Here is an 18,779-nt window from a genome sequence, read left to right on the forward strand (position 1 = left end):
GAGAGAGGAGATCGAAACACGGATTATGTCTTTCTTATCGGGAAAACATTTTAAGTGTCGGGTTTAAAAATGTCAATCAATAAATCGCCGCATTTATGTTAGAGATCAACTTGAATCAATGGAAACACATCTGTAAAATTAATTACTGTGATTTTTGTTCTCAACTAAGTTAAAACCTGGATCAGTTCAGAATAGATCTTGCACGTCCATTAACGTGAAGAGTGAAAGGGCCGCCTTGAAACAGCAGGGGATTTGTAGCATCAAAATAATCGGTGCAGAAATTCTATAATGTGTTAAAACCTCGTCTCCGGCACTGGTATTCATATTTATTGCATCAGCCTTTCAATCTCCAGTCAGTAAAAATATACAAAACTTGGTGACCTGGAGTTACAAAGGATAAAAATGAGTTTTAAATTCCCGAGGAAATCTGGCACTTAATCAATTGTATATTCTGAGAAAAAAAAATCAAATAGCCAATTTAGTACAAAATGTTTATTTTGATAGTCAAGTGAAAGGCTGAGTGTTGATGTCCATTAAAAGAGTATTTTGTCTTTATCAGATCCCAGCTGCATCATAGAAGTTGCTTTCATCTTGGACAGCTCAGAAAGTGCCAAAAACTTTTTGTTTGACAAAGAGAAACAATTTGTAATTGAATTCGCCGAAAGAGCTCTGCAATCCGAGCAAACCGAAAAACAGGATCTAAATTGGAAAATGGCTGTTTTACAGTACAGTAGCTCCGTCAGAATGGACCACACTTTCCGGGACTGGCAAGGGTTTGACCTATTCAAGAATCGTGTACAATCCATGGATTTTTTAGGACATGGCACATACACTTCCTATGCTATAGGAAATGCTACCCAGCTCTTCCAGACTGAGGCAGAGCTGAACAGTGTGAAGATAGCCATTTTAGTGACAGATGGGGTGAATCATCCCCGCAATCCAAATCTTCGAGATGTTGCAGCCAACGCGAAGGAATACGGCATTTTCCTGTTTTCTGTTGGACCTCCACGCATTACTGCAGAACTGTCAGCTGTGGCAAGCACCCCTTCTTCCCAATTTGTCCACAGCATAACAGAGACCAATCTCACAAACAACATTCTCCATGAAGTGGTAAGCAGGACACGTACTTGTAATTTACACTGCTAATACTTTTGGTTGGAACTGGACTGTAAGAATTATATTGCATGAATCCTAATGGCAATGTCTATTGGACATATCAATCCGTCCATTGCACATGTAGGAATCTGGGGCGGGATTCTCCGATCCCCCGCCGGGTCAGAGAATCGCCGGGGGCCGGCGTCAATCCCACCCCCACCGTGTCCCGAAGTCTCCGGCACCAGAGATATGGGGCGCGATTCTCTGCAAAGGCGGAGAGTCGTGAAGGCTGCCATGAAAACGGCCGTGTTTCACGGCAGCCTCCGCGCCCCCTCCCGGGACCCACTTCTGCTCCCCGGTCGGGGCTAGCATCGCGTCCCCGTGAACTACGGCATCGCGGGCTTAACGAATTTCGCTAAGCCCGCGCGCCAAAGTTAGCGACGGCTGACGCATATGATGACGTCAGCCGCGCATGCGCGGATTGGACGACTCCAACCCGCGCATGCGCGGATGACGTCATCCGCGCATATGCATCAGACCCGCGCATGCGCCGTCTGTAATGCCCCTCAGCCGCCCCGCGGACTGATCCAGCGGGGCGGCGGAGTAACAAAGAGTGCGCAGGGTAAGTACCCGCTGCCCGCGATCGGTGCCCACCGATCACGGGCCCATGCCACCCTTGGCGGCCGTGCCAATCGGTGGCATGGTTGTGCAGAACGGCACTTTGGCGCCGTTTTCATGAACTTGTATAGCAGGTGTATTCAAATTCGTGAAAACGGCCGTAAAGGCCTTGGAAATCGGCCCATCGGCCAGGGGAGAATCGCTGCTCGCCGTAAAAAAACGGCGAGCAGCGATTCATGTCGGGGGGCAGGCGTGGGGGGGGGGGGGGGGGAGAATAGCGGGTGGGTGTCGGACCAGCGTCGCCGTAAAAATGTGCGCCGCCTGCTATTCTCCGCCCCGTCGTGAGTGCGGAGAATCGCGCCCATGGTGGGGGTGGGAATCGTGCTGCGCCAGTCGGCGGGCCGTCCCCTGAGCAATTCTCCACTGTCCCGCCGCTGTCATGCCTCTCCCACCAGCAGGAACCAAACCAACGACCTTACCAGCGGGACCAGGCAGCGCGGACGGGCTCCGGGGTCCTGGGGGGGGGGGGCGCGGGGCGGAGGGTCCCGGATTCTCCCCTACCCAGCAGGGCGGGGGGGGACCCGGCATGATGGAGTGGCGTGAACCACTCCGGTGTTAGGCCGCCGCAAAGGTGCGGAAGTCTCTGCACCTTTAGGGGCCAAGCCCTAACATTGAGGGGCTAGGCCCGCGCCGGAGTGGTTGGCGCTCCGCTGGCTGGCTTGGACGGCCTTTGGCACCATGCCAGCTGGGGCCAAATGCACTTTGTCGGCCGGCGGAAGTCCGCGCATGCGCCGGAGTGTCAGCGGCTGCTGACGTCATCCCCGCGCATGCGCAGGGGAGGGGGTCACTTCCGCCTCCGCCATCGTGAAGACCATGGCAAAGGCAGAGGGAAAAGAGTGCCCCCACGGCACAGGCCCGCCCGCCGATCGGTGGGCCCCGATCGCGGACCAGGCCACAGTGGGAGCACCCCCCGGGGCCAGATCGGCCTTCGCCCCCCCAGGACCCCAGAGCCTGCTTGCGCCACCTGGTCCTGCCAGTAAGGTAGGTGGTTTGATCCACGCCGGCGGGACCAGCATGACAGCGGCGGGACTTTGGCCCATCGCGGGTCGGAGAATCGCCGGGGGGATCCGCCGACTGGCGCGCCGTGATTCCCGCCCCGCCGAATGTTCGGTGCCGGAGACTTCGGGACACGGCAGGGCGGGATTGACGCTGGCCCCCGGTGATTCTCCGACCTGGTGGGGGGGTTGGGGAATCTCCCCACTAATGTCTAATGCTCGGCACTTACGCTGCATTTAATCTCTGCTACTTACTGTCGCAGAATTTCATGGAACCACAGAGGTTTACAGCACACATATGCCACCACACTCAAAAACATCTGTATTCACTGTTTGCAATGCACAACTCATTTCTTCATCTCACTCTTTGCTCACAGCCTTGTGTCTACTTCAAATGTTCATGCAATTATCCCTTAAAAGATATAGTGCCTCAGCCATTGCTTACAGAAAGCCATTCATGCTCCAACAATCTGCTGAGTACCAGCATTTCTCCTAACCTCATTTCTCATTCTCTTTCATAGAATTGTCAGATTTCATAGAATTTACAGTCAGAAGGAGGTCATTCGGCCCATCGAGTCTGCACCGGCTCTTGGAAAGAGCACCATATCCAAACCCACACCTCCACCCTATCCCCATAACCCAATAACCCCACCCAACACTAAGGGCAATTTTGGACACTTAGGGCAATTTAGCTGACCAATCCACCTAACCTGCACATCTTTGGACTGTGGGAGGAAACAGGAGCACCCGGAGGAAACCCACGCACACACGGGGAGAACGTGCAGACTCCGCACAGACAGTGACCCAAGCTGGGAATCGAACCTGGGACCCTGGAGCTGTGAAGCAATTGTGCTAACCACTATGCTACCGTGCTGTCCTTAATGGCACTTTTCAACCAAAGACCTCTCATTGCTGACTTCCCAGTCTGAAGACGCAACATTCTCTTATTCTTTCCAACAAAGTTTTCAGTTTAACTTTATTAATGTCATGGAAATAGTCCCAAGTGTCTCAATCTCTCATTACGTTGGACTTTCCCATCCCTGGCATCACCCTGGTAAATCTGTACTATATGTTCTCTGTGACTTCAATATCTTTTCTATAACTGGACCTTCGAAATATACACAATATTCCCACTGACCTAACCAATAGTTGGTATCCATTTATTACTGCTTCTTTCTGCTTGTCCTCTATGCTCCTTTTCATAATACCTGAACCTGAAATTCCTTTCTATAGCTTTATTAATTTGCATTTCAAGAAATAACAGCTTTGATATTTACGAGGGAGAGTGTAGCGAGCATGGTGCAGTAGGGGAATCTTGGCAAAGCTGGGTACATGGTATTCTTGTTTCCAATGTTAGGACTTTGTTGATATATTTTTCTTCTGTTTTCCACTGAGCAAACAGCCAGATTAACAGGATGACTGGTTGCTAGGAAGGAAAATCAGTAGCAGAAGGCTGAAGCCAGGGAGTCCTGGAAGCACTGGAAGCTAAGTGCAAACAATAATGGTGGTGAAGAAGGGTGGGGGGATAGTGATGATGGTAGTAGGGGTGGGGTGGGGTTAGGGTGCCAGAAAAGGAAAATAGGGGCTGTGGAGGTGGATGAGAAAAGAGAAGAAAATGGTGTTGGGTGCCAAGTTGTGAATGCACTTCCTGTCTTTATGATTTTAATTCCCGCTCCAGACCCTTGTCTGTCTGTCATGAGGTTAACATTGAGGTCGATGGGCCAGATTTTCATGGAGGATGTAGGATGGTCAAATTTGGAGGCTTCCCAACTGAGCCGATTCATCTCTTTTAAAAGGTCCCAGCTTGTCATCTTTTTCTTTGGGGGGGGGGGGGGGAGTTGGCAGGCTAGAATGTCCATTTCAGTTTACTGGTTTATTGGTCCAATTGTATTGATGAATTACAGGCAAGCCAGCACTCAGTCCTCATTCAATTCCACTTCATGTCTTCCATGCCTCCATAAATGCCTCATGCCCCATGTCCCCTCATCCTCACATATTTTCTCATACCCCTCATGCCACCACCACACTCCCCCTGTACCCTCCATAGTCACTCACCCAGTATCAGTTGCATTCAGACCTCAAAATCAAAATGTCTTTAAAATGGTCAGAAACACTAAATAAACTCCTGACAATCTCACCTCATTCAAAGAATAAGAATGGCTATCCTTCAAAAGTGATTCCAAACACATTCAATATTCTCAAATGGTTAATCTATGGTAGAAATAAACAAACATCTATTTACCTAACCACATCCAAGAAAGCTGACCCTTTAGTACGCACTTAAAAACTGTCACTAAATATGTTTTTACAGCCCCCTGTTGAGATAATGGGTCTGGACTTTTAAAAACTCACCCAAGCATTCATAATGGCAAGAACTATCAGAACAGACCATTCCAGATCACAGAAAATGAAGACCATTGAGATTGCAGAAACAGATGATGAAGATTTGTTTTGAGCTAGACCAGATGGCCTGTCAATCAAAACAGTCCAGGAGTAGGTTAGTTTCCCCAACTGACAGCTGTTGAGGTTTCTTTTTCATAGATTTCCTATAGTGCTGAAGGAGGCCTTTCATGCCATCAGGTCTGCACTGACCCTCCAAAAGAGTACCATACCTCGATCCACTCCCATACCCCATTCCCCTAACCCTACAACCTCACCTGACCTGCACATCTTTGGACACTAACTTACACTGCAGCATCTAACTATTGAAATTGAAAACTTTTCTTATATTTATGTATGTCAAAGTTTGTCAATTAAAGGGGTGGCATGGCGACACAGTGGTTAGCACTGTTGCATCACAGCGGCAGAGACCTGGGTTTGATCTCAACTTTGGATGACTGTCTGTGGGGTTTGCACGTTCTCCCCATGTCTGCATGGGTTCCTTCCAGGTGCTACAGTTTCCTCCCACACTCCAAAAATATGCAGGTTAGGTGGATTGGCCATGCTAAATTGCCCCTAAGTGGGGTTAGGGGGATAAGTTGGGGGAATGGGCCTGAGTGAGGTGCTCTTTCTGATGGTCAGTGCAGGCTCGAAGGGCCAAATGGCCTCCTTCTGCACTGTAGGGATTCTATCCTTTTAAAAAAAATTTAGAATACCCATTCATTTTTTTTCCAATTAAGGGGCAATTTAGCATGACCAATCCACCGAACCCTGCACATCTTTGGGTTGTGGGGGAAAAACCCATGCAAACACAGGGATGATATTCAAACTCTACACAGACAGTGACCCAGAGCCGGGATCGAACCTGGGACCTCGAGGGATTCTATCCTATTATCCTTCTATGAAAGAATTCCAGGAGCAGGTAACTGTTTTGCTGGTTCCACACTTGGTACTGGGGCTCCTCCATGGTTTTTATTCCCCATATTTTCATCATTTTCACCATACAAAGAAAGAAAACAACAAAAGAACCCCAACAATGTACAACCTAAAACATGGACCCTTAACATTCAACAACAAGCAACCTTTGAAAGTGCATAATAAACAAACCCCAAGAATTGTAGAACCCCACCTTCGCCCCCCCTCAGCTCAATTGTCACCTTCTCCAGCATCAAAAACTCCAGCAGGGCGACCCCCCCCCCCTCCCCCCTCCCCACCATGCTGAGGCACAGGGGGGAGAAGCTGACATCCACCCAACAAAACCCAGCCACAAGGGATCAGCGAGACGAAGGCTAAAACATCTGCTCCCGCCTGCAACTCGGGCCGGTCTGACACCCCGACAATGGCTTCTAGGGATCAGGTTCCACATCCATATGCAATATCCCCAAGATAGTGATAAATACCTCTCTCCAATACCTTTCCAGCTACGGTCAGGACCAAAACATATGAACATGGTTTGTGGGGCCTCTCCCACATTGCTCATACACACCCTCTATCCCCTCGAACAGCTGGCTCATTCTTGATTTTGTGAGGTGCGCACTAGACACGATCTTCAATTGTCTCAGCCCCAACCGTGTGCACAAGGTTGAGGCATTCACCCTTCACAGCACCTCACACCACAATCCCTCTTCCAATGCCCCCCCTCAGCTCTAACCCCCACCATGGACACCCTACCCTCCTGCAGTATCCTCCCATAAATCACTGATTCCACCCCCTTCTCCAACCCCCCCTGCCGACAGTACCACCTCCAGCAATGAGGAGGCCGGTGTTATCGAGACAGCCGGGAAAACCGTCCTTGCAAAATCTTGAACCTGCGCCAACCATCCTTCTCTCCCAGCTCACAAATCGTCCTCCAAGAAACAGGTCCTTCATTTCCTTCATCCCCTTCTCCTCCCATCTCCTAAACCTCGTATCCATCCTCCCCAGCTTGAACCCATGATTCCCCCTAATTGGCATCTGCCCTGACCCAGCCCCTGCTTAAAGTGTTGTCTAAACTGCCTCCAGATCTTCAAAGTGGCCACCACCACCGGACTCCCAGAATACATACCCGGTGCCATCGGGAGCAGCGCAGATGCCAGCGCCCTCAACCCCAATGCCGTATATCAGCCCTCCACCATCTTAACCCATCGGAACTCTTCCCCCCCCCCCCCCCCCCCCCACCTTAACCAGCCCTGCACCTTCTCAGCATTTGCCATCCAGTAATAATGCAGTAAGTTTGGGAGGCCTAGGCCCTCAATCGCCTGTCGCCCTCTCTGCCTGCTGATGTCCATTGTCTTGTGTTTTGCTGGGACTCCTTGATGCCAGGGCAGTCTTTCTCACCTCACTTCTTGAGTTCAACCCTTTTGGCCATGTTTGGATCAAGGCTACATTGAGGTAAGGAGCTGAGTCATACTGCTGGATCTTAAACTGAGTGTCAGTGAACAGGTTATTGATGAGTAAGTACAGCTTGATAGCACTGCAGCACGGTTCAATTCCTGTACCAGCCTCCCCGAACAGGCGCCGGAATGTGGCGACTAGGGGCTTTTCACAGTAACTTCATTTGAAGCCTACTTGTGACAATAAGTGATTTTCAGTTTCAGTTCACTGCATCTTCCATCATTTTGCTGAAGACTGCGAGAGACTAGGGGAGATGGCAGTGTTGTGGTAATGTTGCGGCCTGACTAATCCAGTGGTCTCGGCTAATGGTCTGGAGAAGTTGGTTCATAGCCCACCATGGCAGTTAGTGGAATTTAAATTCAAGTAATACTCCTGGAATTTGAAGCCAATAGTGACCATGAAACAATCATTGATTTTTGTAAAAACCTATCTGGTTCACTAATGTCCCTCAAGGATGTAAGTCTGCTGCCCTGACCTGGTCTGGTTTACATGTGACTCCAGATCTTTAGCAATGTCTTTAACTCTTAACTCCCCTCTGAAATAGCAGAGCAAGATTCCGGTGATGACATGGAAGTGGAGGTTGCATGTTGGGAAGCTCCCCTCACGGTGGAATCTCTGATTGAGGTGATGTCCAGAGAAGTTTAAAGGCTGTTCACCAAGAAAATGGAGGTGATGCAAAGGGAAATGATGGCTGTGGTGAAAACATGGTTGGAGGAGGCAATTGCCCCGGTAAAAGCGACTGTGCCGAACAATGCGGCTGAGATAAGAGAGCAAGGAGAAAAGTTGAAGGGGATGGCAGAGGTTATGTAGAGCAAAGTGAGCAGATCACTTTAATGGGTGAGGGGTTGTGGAAGGTGGTGGAGGCGAATAAAGGGCTCAAAGCTAAGGTGGAGGTCCTGGAGAAGAGATCAAGCAGGCAAAATCTTCGGATCGTGGATTTGCCGAAGGGGTGGAGGGCCCGAGGATGACCGAATACTTCGCAAAGATGCTGGTGGAGCTGATGGGGGAGAGGGAGAACCCTCCTGATACGAGCTGGACAGGGCACATCGGTCCCTCAGGCCGAAGCTGAAAGCGAATGAGCCGCCAAGAGCAGTTACACTTTGCTTCATCAAGTATCGGACCAAGGAAAAGGTCCTAACTTGGGCGAAGCAAAGGCAAGAGGTGAAGTAGGAGGGTGCTGGTATATGAATATACCAAGATTTGATGGTGGAATTGGCGAGAAGGTGGCAGTCATTGGACGGGTGAAGGCGGCACTCTACAACAAAGGTATGTGGTTTGGAGTGGTCTATCCCACGAAGTTGAGGGTGACGTACAACTTGAAGGACCTCCACTTTGGAACGTGGAGGCAGCGGAGGCCTTCGTGAAGGACGAATGATTGGAGATGGGGCTGGAAATTAGATCTAGACTGAAGGGCTTCGTCTTTGGTTTCCTTTTATGGTGTTTTCCATTTCTGTACTTGGTGGAGGGAATGTGGTGGTCTTGGAGTTGGTTGAATGTGGCAGGGTAGTTTAGCTGTCTTTAGAGTTTGTTATAAGTACCTTGGACTTTGGGGATATGTGCACTGGCTTTGACGTGGGTTTTTCCCCCTAGGATTGGGCTATAGAAGAGGGGATTGGCAGAAGGGGGTTTGAGCAGGGGCTCCCGCACTAGCAAGCAGAGTTTGGCTAGTGAACTGGTGTATGGTGAGGGGAGGGGCCACGGTTGTTGGAGCCTGGTCAAGCAGGCTTTAATGGGCCTGGGAGCCGTGAAAGTGGGGGAGGGCGGAGTGATACTGGGTGAGGGGTTGGTAAGGGAAAGTAGTTGTTTTTTTTGGGAGAGTTGGGGGGTTCAACGGTAACAAAACAATGGGGCGGGTTCGGCCTAAGAGGCAGGACCCGGGGTTTGATGATAGCGGATAGGAAGGGCGGTGGGTGGTGATAGACCCCCAGTCAAAATAGTATCGTAGAACATGAGGGGATTACGGGGACTTGTGAAGAGATCAAAGGTTTTCACACATTTGAAGAGTTTAAAGGCTTTTGTAGTGATGCTGCAGGAGACACATCTAAGGGTAAAAGATCAGGTGAAGCTTAGGAAGGGCTGGGTGAGTCAGGTACTCCACTCAGGGTTTGACAGTATGGCTTGTGTGTGATGGTATTGGTGGGTAGGAGGTGCAATTTCAAATGGAGAAGGTGGTGCTGGACCAGGGGGGGGGGGGGGTCAGGTATGTAGTTGTGACGGATGCGCTGGAAGGGAGGCTTGTGGCATTAGTGAGCCCATGTGGCCTCAACTGGGATGATGCGGGGTTTGCAAAGAGGGTGATGGGTGCTATCCCGGATCTGGATACCCACGAGCTGATAGTAAGGGCAGATTGGAACATGGTGTTGGAACCAAAGGTGGACAGGTCTCAGCCGTGCCCGCTGTCCCAATCAGGGAGGAGGGGTGAAAGCGCTGGCTGGGTTTATGGGGGAGATCAGAGAAGTAGATCCATGGAGGTTTCTATACCCAGAGGTACAGGAGTATTCTTTTTCTCCCCAGTACACAAGGTGTACTCAAAGATTGACTGCATCGTGGTGGGAAAGGCACTATTGGCTGGGATTCGGAGGTCCAAGTACTCAGCAATTGCGATTTTGAACCATGCCCCTAACTAGATGGATGTGATATTGGAAAAGGGGGTAGCTCAGAGGCTGGGGTGGAGAATGGATGTGGGGTTAATTAGTGGACCAGAACTTCTGTGAGAAGACTGAGAAGGTGATCAAGAAGTATGTGGTGTTTAATTGTACAGGGAAGTCTCGCAATTGGTGGTCTAGGAGGCGCTGAAGGCGGTAATAAGTGGGGAGGTGATTTTGTTCAAGGCTAAGGTAGACAGGGTGGAGAGGGAAGAATGCCAAAGACTGACACAGGAGATTTTGAAGGTAGATGGGAGATATAGCAGTATAGGCTGGTCAGGTTAGCCATAGGTCTTAAGTCAATCTAACATAGTGTCAACCCACAGTGCAAGTATGCTTAACAACTCTTAGCTTAATAAAATAGTGTTGTACTATTACAAGTGTTGGTAGCCTGTCTATGTTACTGCTGAGGTAAACGCAGTCTCCACAGACCCAGAGTACCCAACAAATCATTGTCATCTCGCGATCACCTTCGCTTCAAACGTTCGTCCTGTCTTTCGCCCGGATTTTCCTTGTTCTCTGCTCCTGTAGAGGCCAAGCTTGTTATTGTTTCCCGTGCCCTCCTTCTGGCTGTCATTCCCTTGTCTCCCCCCCCCCCCCAACCTCACTGATTCCCCTCTATTGTTCCCTGTCTCCTCCCTCCTCTCCCCCTCACCCCGTCTCCTGTGGTTCGCCTGTCTTCACCCCCCCCCCCCCCCCCCCCCCCGGTCTATCGCTCCCTCCCCCGTGTCGGCTACTTTCCCCTGATTCTTGGCTACATGGCTATTCTTCTGCTTGTTCGTTGGCCACAAACAGGTCCCGGAACAATTGGGTGAATGGCTCCCATGTTCTGTGGAAGCCGTTCGTCTGACCCTCGGATGGCGAATTTGAATCTGAGAGGTCGGACAGCCAGTCTGCAGCTTTGGGTGATGCTGCTGACCGCCAGCCGAACAGGATTCTACAACGGGCGATCAGGGAGGCAAAGAAAAGGGCGTCCGCCCTCCTCCACAGGAATAGATCTGGCTGGTCTGAAACCCCGAAGACCGCCACTTTCGGGCATGGCTCCACCCTCATCCCCACCACTTTGGACATTGCCTCAAAGAAGGCTGTCCAGTACCCCGCAAGTCTGGGGCAAGACCAGAACATGTGGGCGTGGTTGGCCGGGTCTCCTTGGCACCATTCACTTCTATCCTCACCTCCGGGAAGAACCTACTCATACGAGTTCTTGTTAAATGGGCTCTATGTACCACTTTTAGTTGCGTCAGGCTGAGCCTTGCGCACGTGGAGGTGGAATTGACTCTATGCAGTGCTTCGCTCCAGAGTCCCCACCCTATTTCAGTTAGGTCCTCCTCCCATTTCATTCTTGTTGCGTCCAGTACGGTGTTGGCCCTCTCTACCAGTCAGTCATACATGTCATTACAGTTCCCTTTATCTAGGATGCTTGCGTCCCCCCCCCCCCCCCCCCCCCCCCCCCCCCCCCCCCCCTACGAACGCCATGATTAGTTTGTCTAGTGCTTTGAAAAAGGCCTTGGGGATGTAGATCAGAATGGATCTAAGTAGGAAGAGGTACCTGGGCAGTACGTTCATTTTGATCGTCTGGACTCTCCCTGCGAGGGAGAGTGGGAGTGTGTTCCATCTTTGCAGGTCCTTTTTTACTTCCTCCGTCAGGCGGGTGAGTTTCCATTTGTGGAGCCCTTTCCAGTCATGGGCTATTTGGATCCCCAGGTAGCGGAATTTGTGTCAGGCTTGTTTAAACGGCAGCCCCTTTAGTGCTGCCCCACCTACTTGTGGGTGTACCGGGAAGATCTCGCTTTTCCTCATGTTGAGTTTGTAGCTCGAGTAGGTGCCAAACTCTTTCAGGAGCGCGATGATTCCGCCCATGCTGCTTTGTGGATCCAAAATGTAGAGGAGCAGGTCATCTAAATAGAGTGAGACTCTATGCTCTTGGCCGCCCCCTTTGGATCCCCCTCCAGCTTTTTTGCTGCTCTGAGAGCAATTGCTAGTAGCTCGATCGCTAGAGCGAGCAGCAGTGGGGACAGTGGGCATCCTTGTCTGGTGCCCCTGTGCAGCTGGAAGTATCGGGAGTTGGTGTTGGTCATCCATACGCCCGCCATGGGAGTGTTGTATAGGGGTTTTACCCAGGAGGTGAACCCTGTTTCAAGCCCGAACCGCTCCAGTACCTCTATGAGGTATTTCCATTCCATTTCCATTCCCTGTCGAAGGCCTTTTCTGCGTCTAGGGAGACGATCACCTCTAGTGTTCTCTCCCCGGATGGGGTCATTATCATGTTTAGCAGGCATCTGATGTTCGAGGTTAGCTGTCCACCTTTGACAAAACCCATCTGGTCCCCTGCGACCACTTCTGGTACGCAGCCTTCTAGCCTTTTGGCTAGGATTGTGGCCAGTATTTTGGCATCTGCGTTCAGCAGCGAGATGGGTCTGTATGACCCACATTCCATTGGATCTCTATCTTTCTTAGGTATCAGCGAGATTGAGGCCTGTGCTAGCGTGGGTGGCAGTGTGCCCCTAGCTAGCGAGTCTGTGAACATCTCCCGCAGGTGCGGGGCCAGTGCTGTCGCAAATTTCTTGTAGAAGTCCGCCGGGAACCCATCTGGTCCCGGAGCCTTCCCCGTCTGCATGGAGCTAATGCTGTCCATGATCTCTCCCAGTGCTAGTACTGCTTCCAGTTCCCCTTTTCTGCCCTCTCCCACAACTGGTATGTCTAGTCCATCACAAAACCGTTTCATCCCAAACTCCCCCATACAACCCTTAGTAGAAGGCCTTGAAGATTTTGTTAATCTTTTTCACTTCTGATTCTAATGTGCCTCTGGTATCCCTGATTTGTGCAATTTCTCTGGTGGCTGCCTGCTTTCTCAGCTGGTGGGCCAACAGGCGGCTGGCTTTGTCTCCATGTTTGTATAGGGTCCCTCGTGCCTGGTGGAGTTGGTGTACTGCTTTTCTGATGGAGAGCAGGTCAAAGTTCCTTTGTAGCTCTTTCCTCTCTGCCGGGAGCTCTACGGACGGGGCCTTGGAGTATTTATGGTCTACCTCCAGTATGGAGTTGACCAACTGCTGCCTAACCGCCCTTTCTGCCCTATCTCTTTGAGCTTTGAAAGCGATAATTTTCCCTCTAACTTAAGACTTTAGCGCTTCCCAGAATGTGGAGGGTGAGACCTCTCCATTTTGGTTGTTCTCTGTGCACTCTCTATGGCCTGTGATATCTTTTCGTTGAAGGCCTTATCTGCTAGTAGGACAATGTCCAACCGCCACGTGGGGCATTGGGCCCTGCCCGTCTCCAGTCTCACATCCATGCATTGTGGAGCATGGTCGGATATCCCAATTGCGGAGTATTCCACTTTGTCTATCCCTGAAAGCACCGTTTTCCCAACCACAAATAAGTAAATTCTGGTGTATACGTTGTGCACTGGGAGAAGAAGGAGAACTCCTTCTCCCCTGGGTGGGCGAACCTCCAGGGGTCCACTGCTCCCATCTGTTCCATAAAGTGACCGAGTTCCCTTGCCATGCATGACGTTTTCCCCGTTTTGAAGCTTGATCTGTCAGTTGTTCGGTCCTGTACGCAGTTGAAGTCCACCCCCATGATTAGTCGGTGCGTCGCTGTGTCGGGGATTTCTGCCATGGTCTTTTTGATGAAGCTCATGTCATCCCAGTTGGGCCCGTACACGTTAACTAGTACCACTGGTGCCCCATTCAGGCCCCCCTGACCATGACGTACCACCCCCCTGGGTCCATAATCGTCTTTGTCACCCTAAATATCGTCCTCTTGCCGATCAATATCGCCAACCCCCTGGCCCTTGTCCCATAGCAGGAATGGTAGGTTTGTCCCACCCAGCCCTTTCTTACCCGCAGTTGGTCCTGCTCTCTCAGGTGTGTCTCTTGGAGGAAGACTATGTCGGCTTTCATATTTCTCATGTGGGTGAGGACTCTGGATCTTTTCACTGGGCCATTGAGTCCTCTTACATTCCAGGTGACTATCCTGGTGGGGGGCTTTTGCCCCTTGCTCCTGTGGGATTAACCACACTTACCTGGTGGACGCGCCCCTGCCTTCGGGGTTTCCCTTTGTTAGGGGGCCGTCCAGGATGGCCACTGTCACTGCTCTCCCCATGCGGTCGGTCCCTGCCCTCTGGGGTTTCCCTTTGTCCAGGGGGCACCCGGCATGGCCGTCCACTGTGCGTCCGACAAGTGGGTAGTCCCCTGCTCGCTGGGGTCTCCCTTCATCCAGAGACCGTACTGGGTGGATGCTTGCAGCGATTATTTGTTTCGAGCCCTTGGTTGTGGCATTTTGTAGCCCAATTGCTATTCCTTTTCCAGCCTTGTTTGTTCCTCCTTCCCTGTGTGCACCCCCCCCCCCCCCCCCCTAATCCAGTCCCGTCCTTTTCCCCCCTTTATTCTTTTGTCCCTTTTTCCAATGCTCCTATCCCCATTTGCTTTCCTGTCTCTGTTGAGTGCACCTCCCGCCTGGCGCCTCCCCCCCCCCCCTGTTGGGGGCACGCTGCGGCCCTGTTTTGTTGCATGCCTCCGGCGTGAGCTTTCCTGCTAGTGTGGTGGCAGCTTGATGGTAATGATAAAGCGGGGAATTCTCCTGCCGCTGATGGCCCACAGCACCTCATGATTGTCCAGTCTTGAGTTACTAGGTCAGTTCTGAAACCATCTATTTTAGCACCATGAGGCATGCCTCACAGCACAATGGAGGTTATCCTCACTGGGAGGAAAGGTTTCATCTCCACAGGACTTATGCGATGGTCACTCCTGCCATTACTGTCATGGACAATTGCATCTGCATCAGGTAGATTGGTGAGGACAAAGTTTTCCTTTATTATTGGTTCCCTCACCACATGTCACAGACCCACGGCGGAATTCTCCGCTCCCGCGTGGCATCGGGAAAGCCGTCATGAACTCGGCCGAGTTTCACGACGGCCTCGGAGGCCGCTCCTCGCACCCTATTCACACCCCCCCCCCCCCCCCCCCCCCCCCCCCCAGGGGCTAGGAGCGGTGCTCCATAAATCTCGGCCGCGGCGCTCCGAGAATGACTCGACGGCGGCGCCTATCTGACGTCAGCCGCGCATGCGCAGGTTGGCCAGCTCCAACCCGCACATGTGCGGTTGCTGTCTTCCCCTCTGCTGCCCCGCAAGACGTGGCGGCTTGATCTTGCGGGGCGGCGGAGGGGAAAGAGTGCGTCGCTTGGAGACGCCGACCCGACGATTGGTGGCCAGTCCCCTCCCAAGCACAGCCGTGGTGCTCACACCCCTCTCCGCCCCCACAAGCCACAAATGAAGATTTGGCGCCATGTTCACGACGGCAGCAACCAGGTGTGGTTGCCGCTGGCGTGAACAGGTCGGGAACGTCAGGCCGCTCGGCCGATCCGGGCCGGAGAATCGCGGCGATTCTGCGAGCGGAGGGTGGGAAAATCGCGGGGGGTGCCAGGGCGGCATGTTGTGAGTCGCCCGGCCCTCCCGCGATTCTCCCACCCGGCGTGGGGAGCGGAGAATCATGCCCCCAGTCTATCAAATAGTCATTCTGGACTTGGCCAGCTCAGTCAATACTGGTGCTGACAAGTATTCTTGGTGAGGACATTGAAGCCTCCCACAGTACATTCTCTGTCCTGCATGTTCATTCATTTTCACCCCTGCAGCCAAACAATGATCTTCCTATCTGTTTTTTTGTTACCTGCTAAGCACGTCAAATCTCATCTATGAGATTTTGTTATTTATTTTAGGTCTAACTAAACTTCAGATAGATTTTGAGCAGATCTAGTAGCTCAAAACTGAACAGCCATGAGGCACCGAGCGATATTTACAGCTGAAGGCACTGGATACTGCAAAGGCACCATTCACGACTCTTCAGATACTGAAGCAGTCTGCGTCCATATGCAGCAAAACCTGGACAATATTAGGGGCTGGTTTAGCACACTGGGCTAAATCGTTGGCTTTGAAAGCAGACCAAGGCAGGCCAGCAGCATGGTTCAATTCCCGTACCAGCCTCCCTGAACAGGCAATGGAATGTGGCGACTAAGGTCTTTTCACAGTAACTTCATTGAAGCCTACTTGTGACAATAAGCAATTTTCATTTCATTTCATATTCAGGTTTGGGTTGATAAGTGACAAGTACCATGCGCACCATACCAGTACCCATCTCCAACATTGGCATTACTGTTGCTGAATCACCCATTATGTAATAATAAACTTTATTGTCACAAGTAGGCTTCCATTAACACTGCAATGATGTTACTGTGAAAAGCCCCTAGTCGCCATATTCCGGAGCCTGTTCGGGTACACAGAGAGAGAATTCAGAATGTCCAAATTACCTAACCATGTCTTCAGGGACTTGTGGGAGGAAACCAGAGCACCCGGAGGAAACACATGCAGACCCAGGGAGAAGGTGCAGACGCCACACAGACAGTGACGCATGCCGGGAATCGGACTTGGGATACTGGAGCTGTGAAGCAACAGTGCTACCCATTATGCTACCGTGCTATTCCGGCAATAGTACCGAAGATTTGTGCTCCAGAACATGCCATGACCCTAGTTAAGCTGTTCCAGTATAGCTACAACACTGGCATCTACCCGTCAATATGGGTAATTGTTTAGGTATGACCAAACCCAAACTGACCAATTACGATCTCATCTCAATCATGAACAAAGCGATGGAAGGTTTAAGAAAGAATTTATCTCCCACTGCCCACTATTTTAATATAGACAATATTTTATGCTAGCATAATTTAAAGACTTAAATCTTCACCATATACAGAATCTGAGTATTGATGAAAAAGGACATTTTGTGGAAACATTTTGTCTTGCACTCATCAGAACAATTGTAAGAATACCAATGTCAGGGAAAACAACAACTTTATACTGTATGAGAAGACCTCTACCAATCAGAGTCCACTTGCCAACCAATCAGTATCCTTTTATAATACAGTATAAAATTGTTGTTTCCCCTGACATTAGTATTCTTACAATTGCCCTGATGAAGTATAAGGTGAAAAGCTTCGACAAAATGCCTTTTTTCAGTAATATTCAAGTTCCGTGCTACCAAATAACTATTAATTTACAGAACATGAGGCAGTGTTAATCTAAAAGTTGATTATGAATAGAAAACAACCAAACATTATCTATAATTTGTAGTTGTATGAAGCCTTGAATTACCCTGCATTACATGTTTTGGAGAATTGAGTAGATTTTGTACAGTAACCAATGAAATCTATATATTTTTGTTTCCCTTTTCCTTTAGCTCAAAGTTGCCAATCAAGAGGTAAGTCCTTTATCAGTTTTACCATTCTCCTATCTAAATGCTTGTGCTCATGTGACTTTACGTCGAATAATAATTAAATTAATCAAATTAGAACATTGAAACTTTAAGACAATAAGTTGCAATCAATCATATGTATTGTTTATTATTTCTACGCAGTGCCCTAAACCTAAGTCATGTACCTGTGAAAAGGGGGAACGAGGAGAGTCTGGAGCTCCCGTAAGTGTTGTCAAAACCTTTGCCACTGAATTTCTTTATGGTGCTAGCTTACACTGAAATGAACAGATGTTGATTGCTGTTGAATTGCTGCCAATTAAACCTCCTTTTTGGCCAACACCTAACGGAGACGCATGGAGTCAATGGATGCTCCAGCTGCACATTTCATGAAAGGAAAACTCAGCTGTTCTTCAACATGTGGAATACATCTAAGCAAAAGTTCCCAAAATAAAAACAAATTACTGCAGATGCTGAATCTGAAACAAAAATACAAAATACAGGACAATCTCAGCAGGTCTGACAGCATCTGTGGTGGGAAAAGGTGGGCTAATGTTTCAAGTCTGGATGACTCTTCGTCAAAGCTGATTTTGTTTAAAAGTTCCCAAAATGTTGGTGCCAGGCCAATTTAACTGTAGCTTCAATCAATACTTAAACCTTGTGATTAAATACAGAAACCAGTGGAATTTTCAACTGAGCGGAGATGGATTTTCAAAATCCAGTGGAAAATCTTGGATAAAATAAAAATGCAGTTAGAACATAGAACAGTACAGCACAGAACAGGCCCTTCGGCCCTCGATGTTGTGCCGAGCAATGATCACCTTACTCAAACCCACGTATCCACCCTATACCCGTAACCCAACAACCCCCCCCCCCAACCTTACTTTTTTTTTAGGACACTACGGGCAATTTAGCATGGCCAATCCACCTAACCCACACATCTTTGGACTGTGGGAGGAAACCGGAGCACCCGGAGGAAACCCACGCACACATGGGGAGGACGTGCAGACTCCGCACCGACAGTGACCCAGCCGGGAATCGAACCTGGGACCCTGGAGCTGTCAAGCATTTATGCTAACCACCATGCTACCATGTTGCCCCTACCATTAGTTATCCTACCATTCCTACACTGAAACAAAGCAATTTTGGCTGTGGTAAGATAACTCAGCAGTAACATCTGTATCTGATTCGGAAATGCTACAAATCATTTTTGGAAGTTTGTCTCATGCTAACTCCAAAGAAGCATGAGATTGGGTTTGTTTTCTGAAGACTCCATTGTTGGCTGTATCAATACCATCCGTTATGGGAGAGAAGTGCTTGTTAGCTTTAATGTAATGTTTCTAGTTTTATACTAGTCATCTTTACACATGATTATC

At 49.9% G+C, this 18,779-nt stretch overlaps 1 protein-coding gene across 1 annotated transcript in view; it reads left to right on the top strand.

Annotated features, from left to right (window-relative positions):
* The window catches only part of LOC119965674 (collagen alpha-1(XXVIII) chain-like), a 318,322-nt gene that overhangs the window by 3,082 nt on the left and 296,461 nt on the right, over positions 1-18,779 (top strand). Inside the window, exons 3-5 of the mRNA XM_038796439.1 lie at positions 560-1,110; positions 17,392-17,412; positions 17,569-17,628. Coding sequence (XP_038652367.1) covers positions 560-1,110; positions 17,392-17,412; positions 17,569-17,628 — 632 coding nt within the window. The remainder of the gene's footprint in view (positions 1-559; positions 1,111-17,391; positions 17,413-17,568; positions 17,629-18,779) is intronic.

The sequence above is a fragment of the Scyliorhinus canicula genome, chromosome 5 (genome assembly GCF_902713615.1).
Source record: "Scyliorhinus canicula chromosome 5, sScyCan1.1, whole genome shotgun sequence".
In the NCBI taxonomy this organism is placed as follows: Eukaryota; Metazoa; Chordata; class Chondrichthyes; order Carcharhiniformes; family Scyliorhinidae; genus Scyliorhinus; species Scyliorhinus canicula.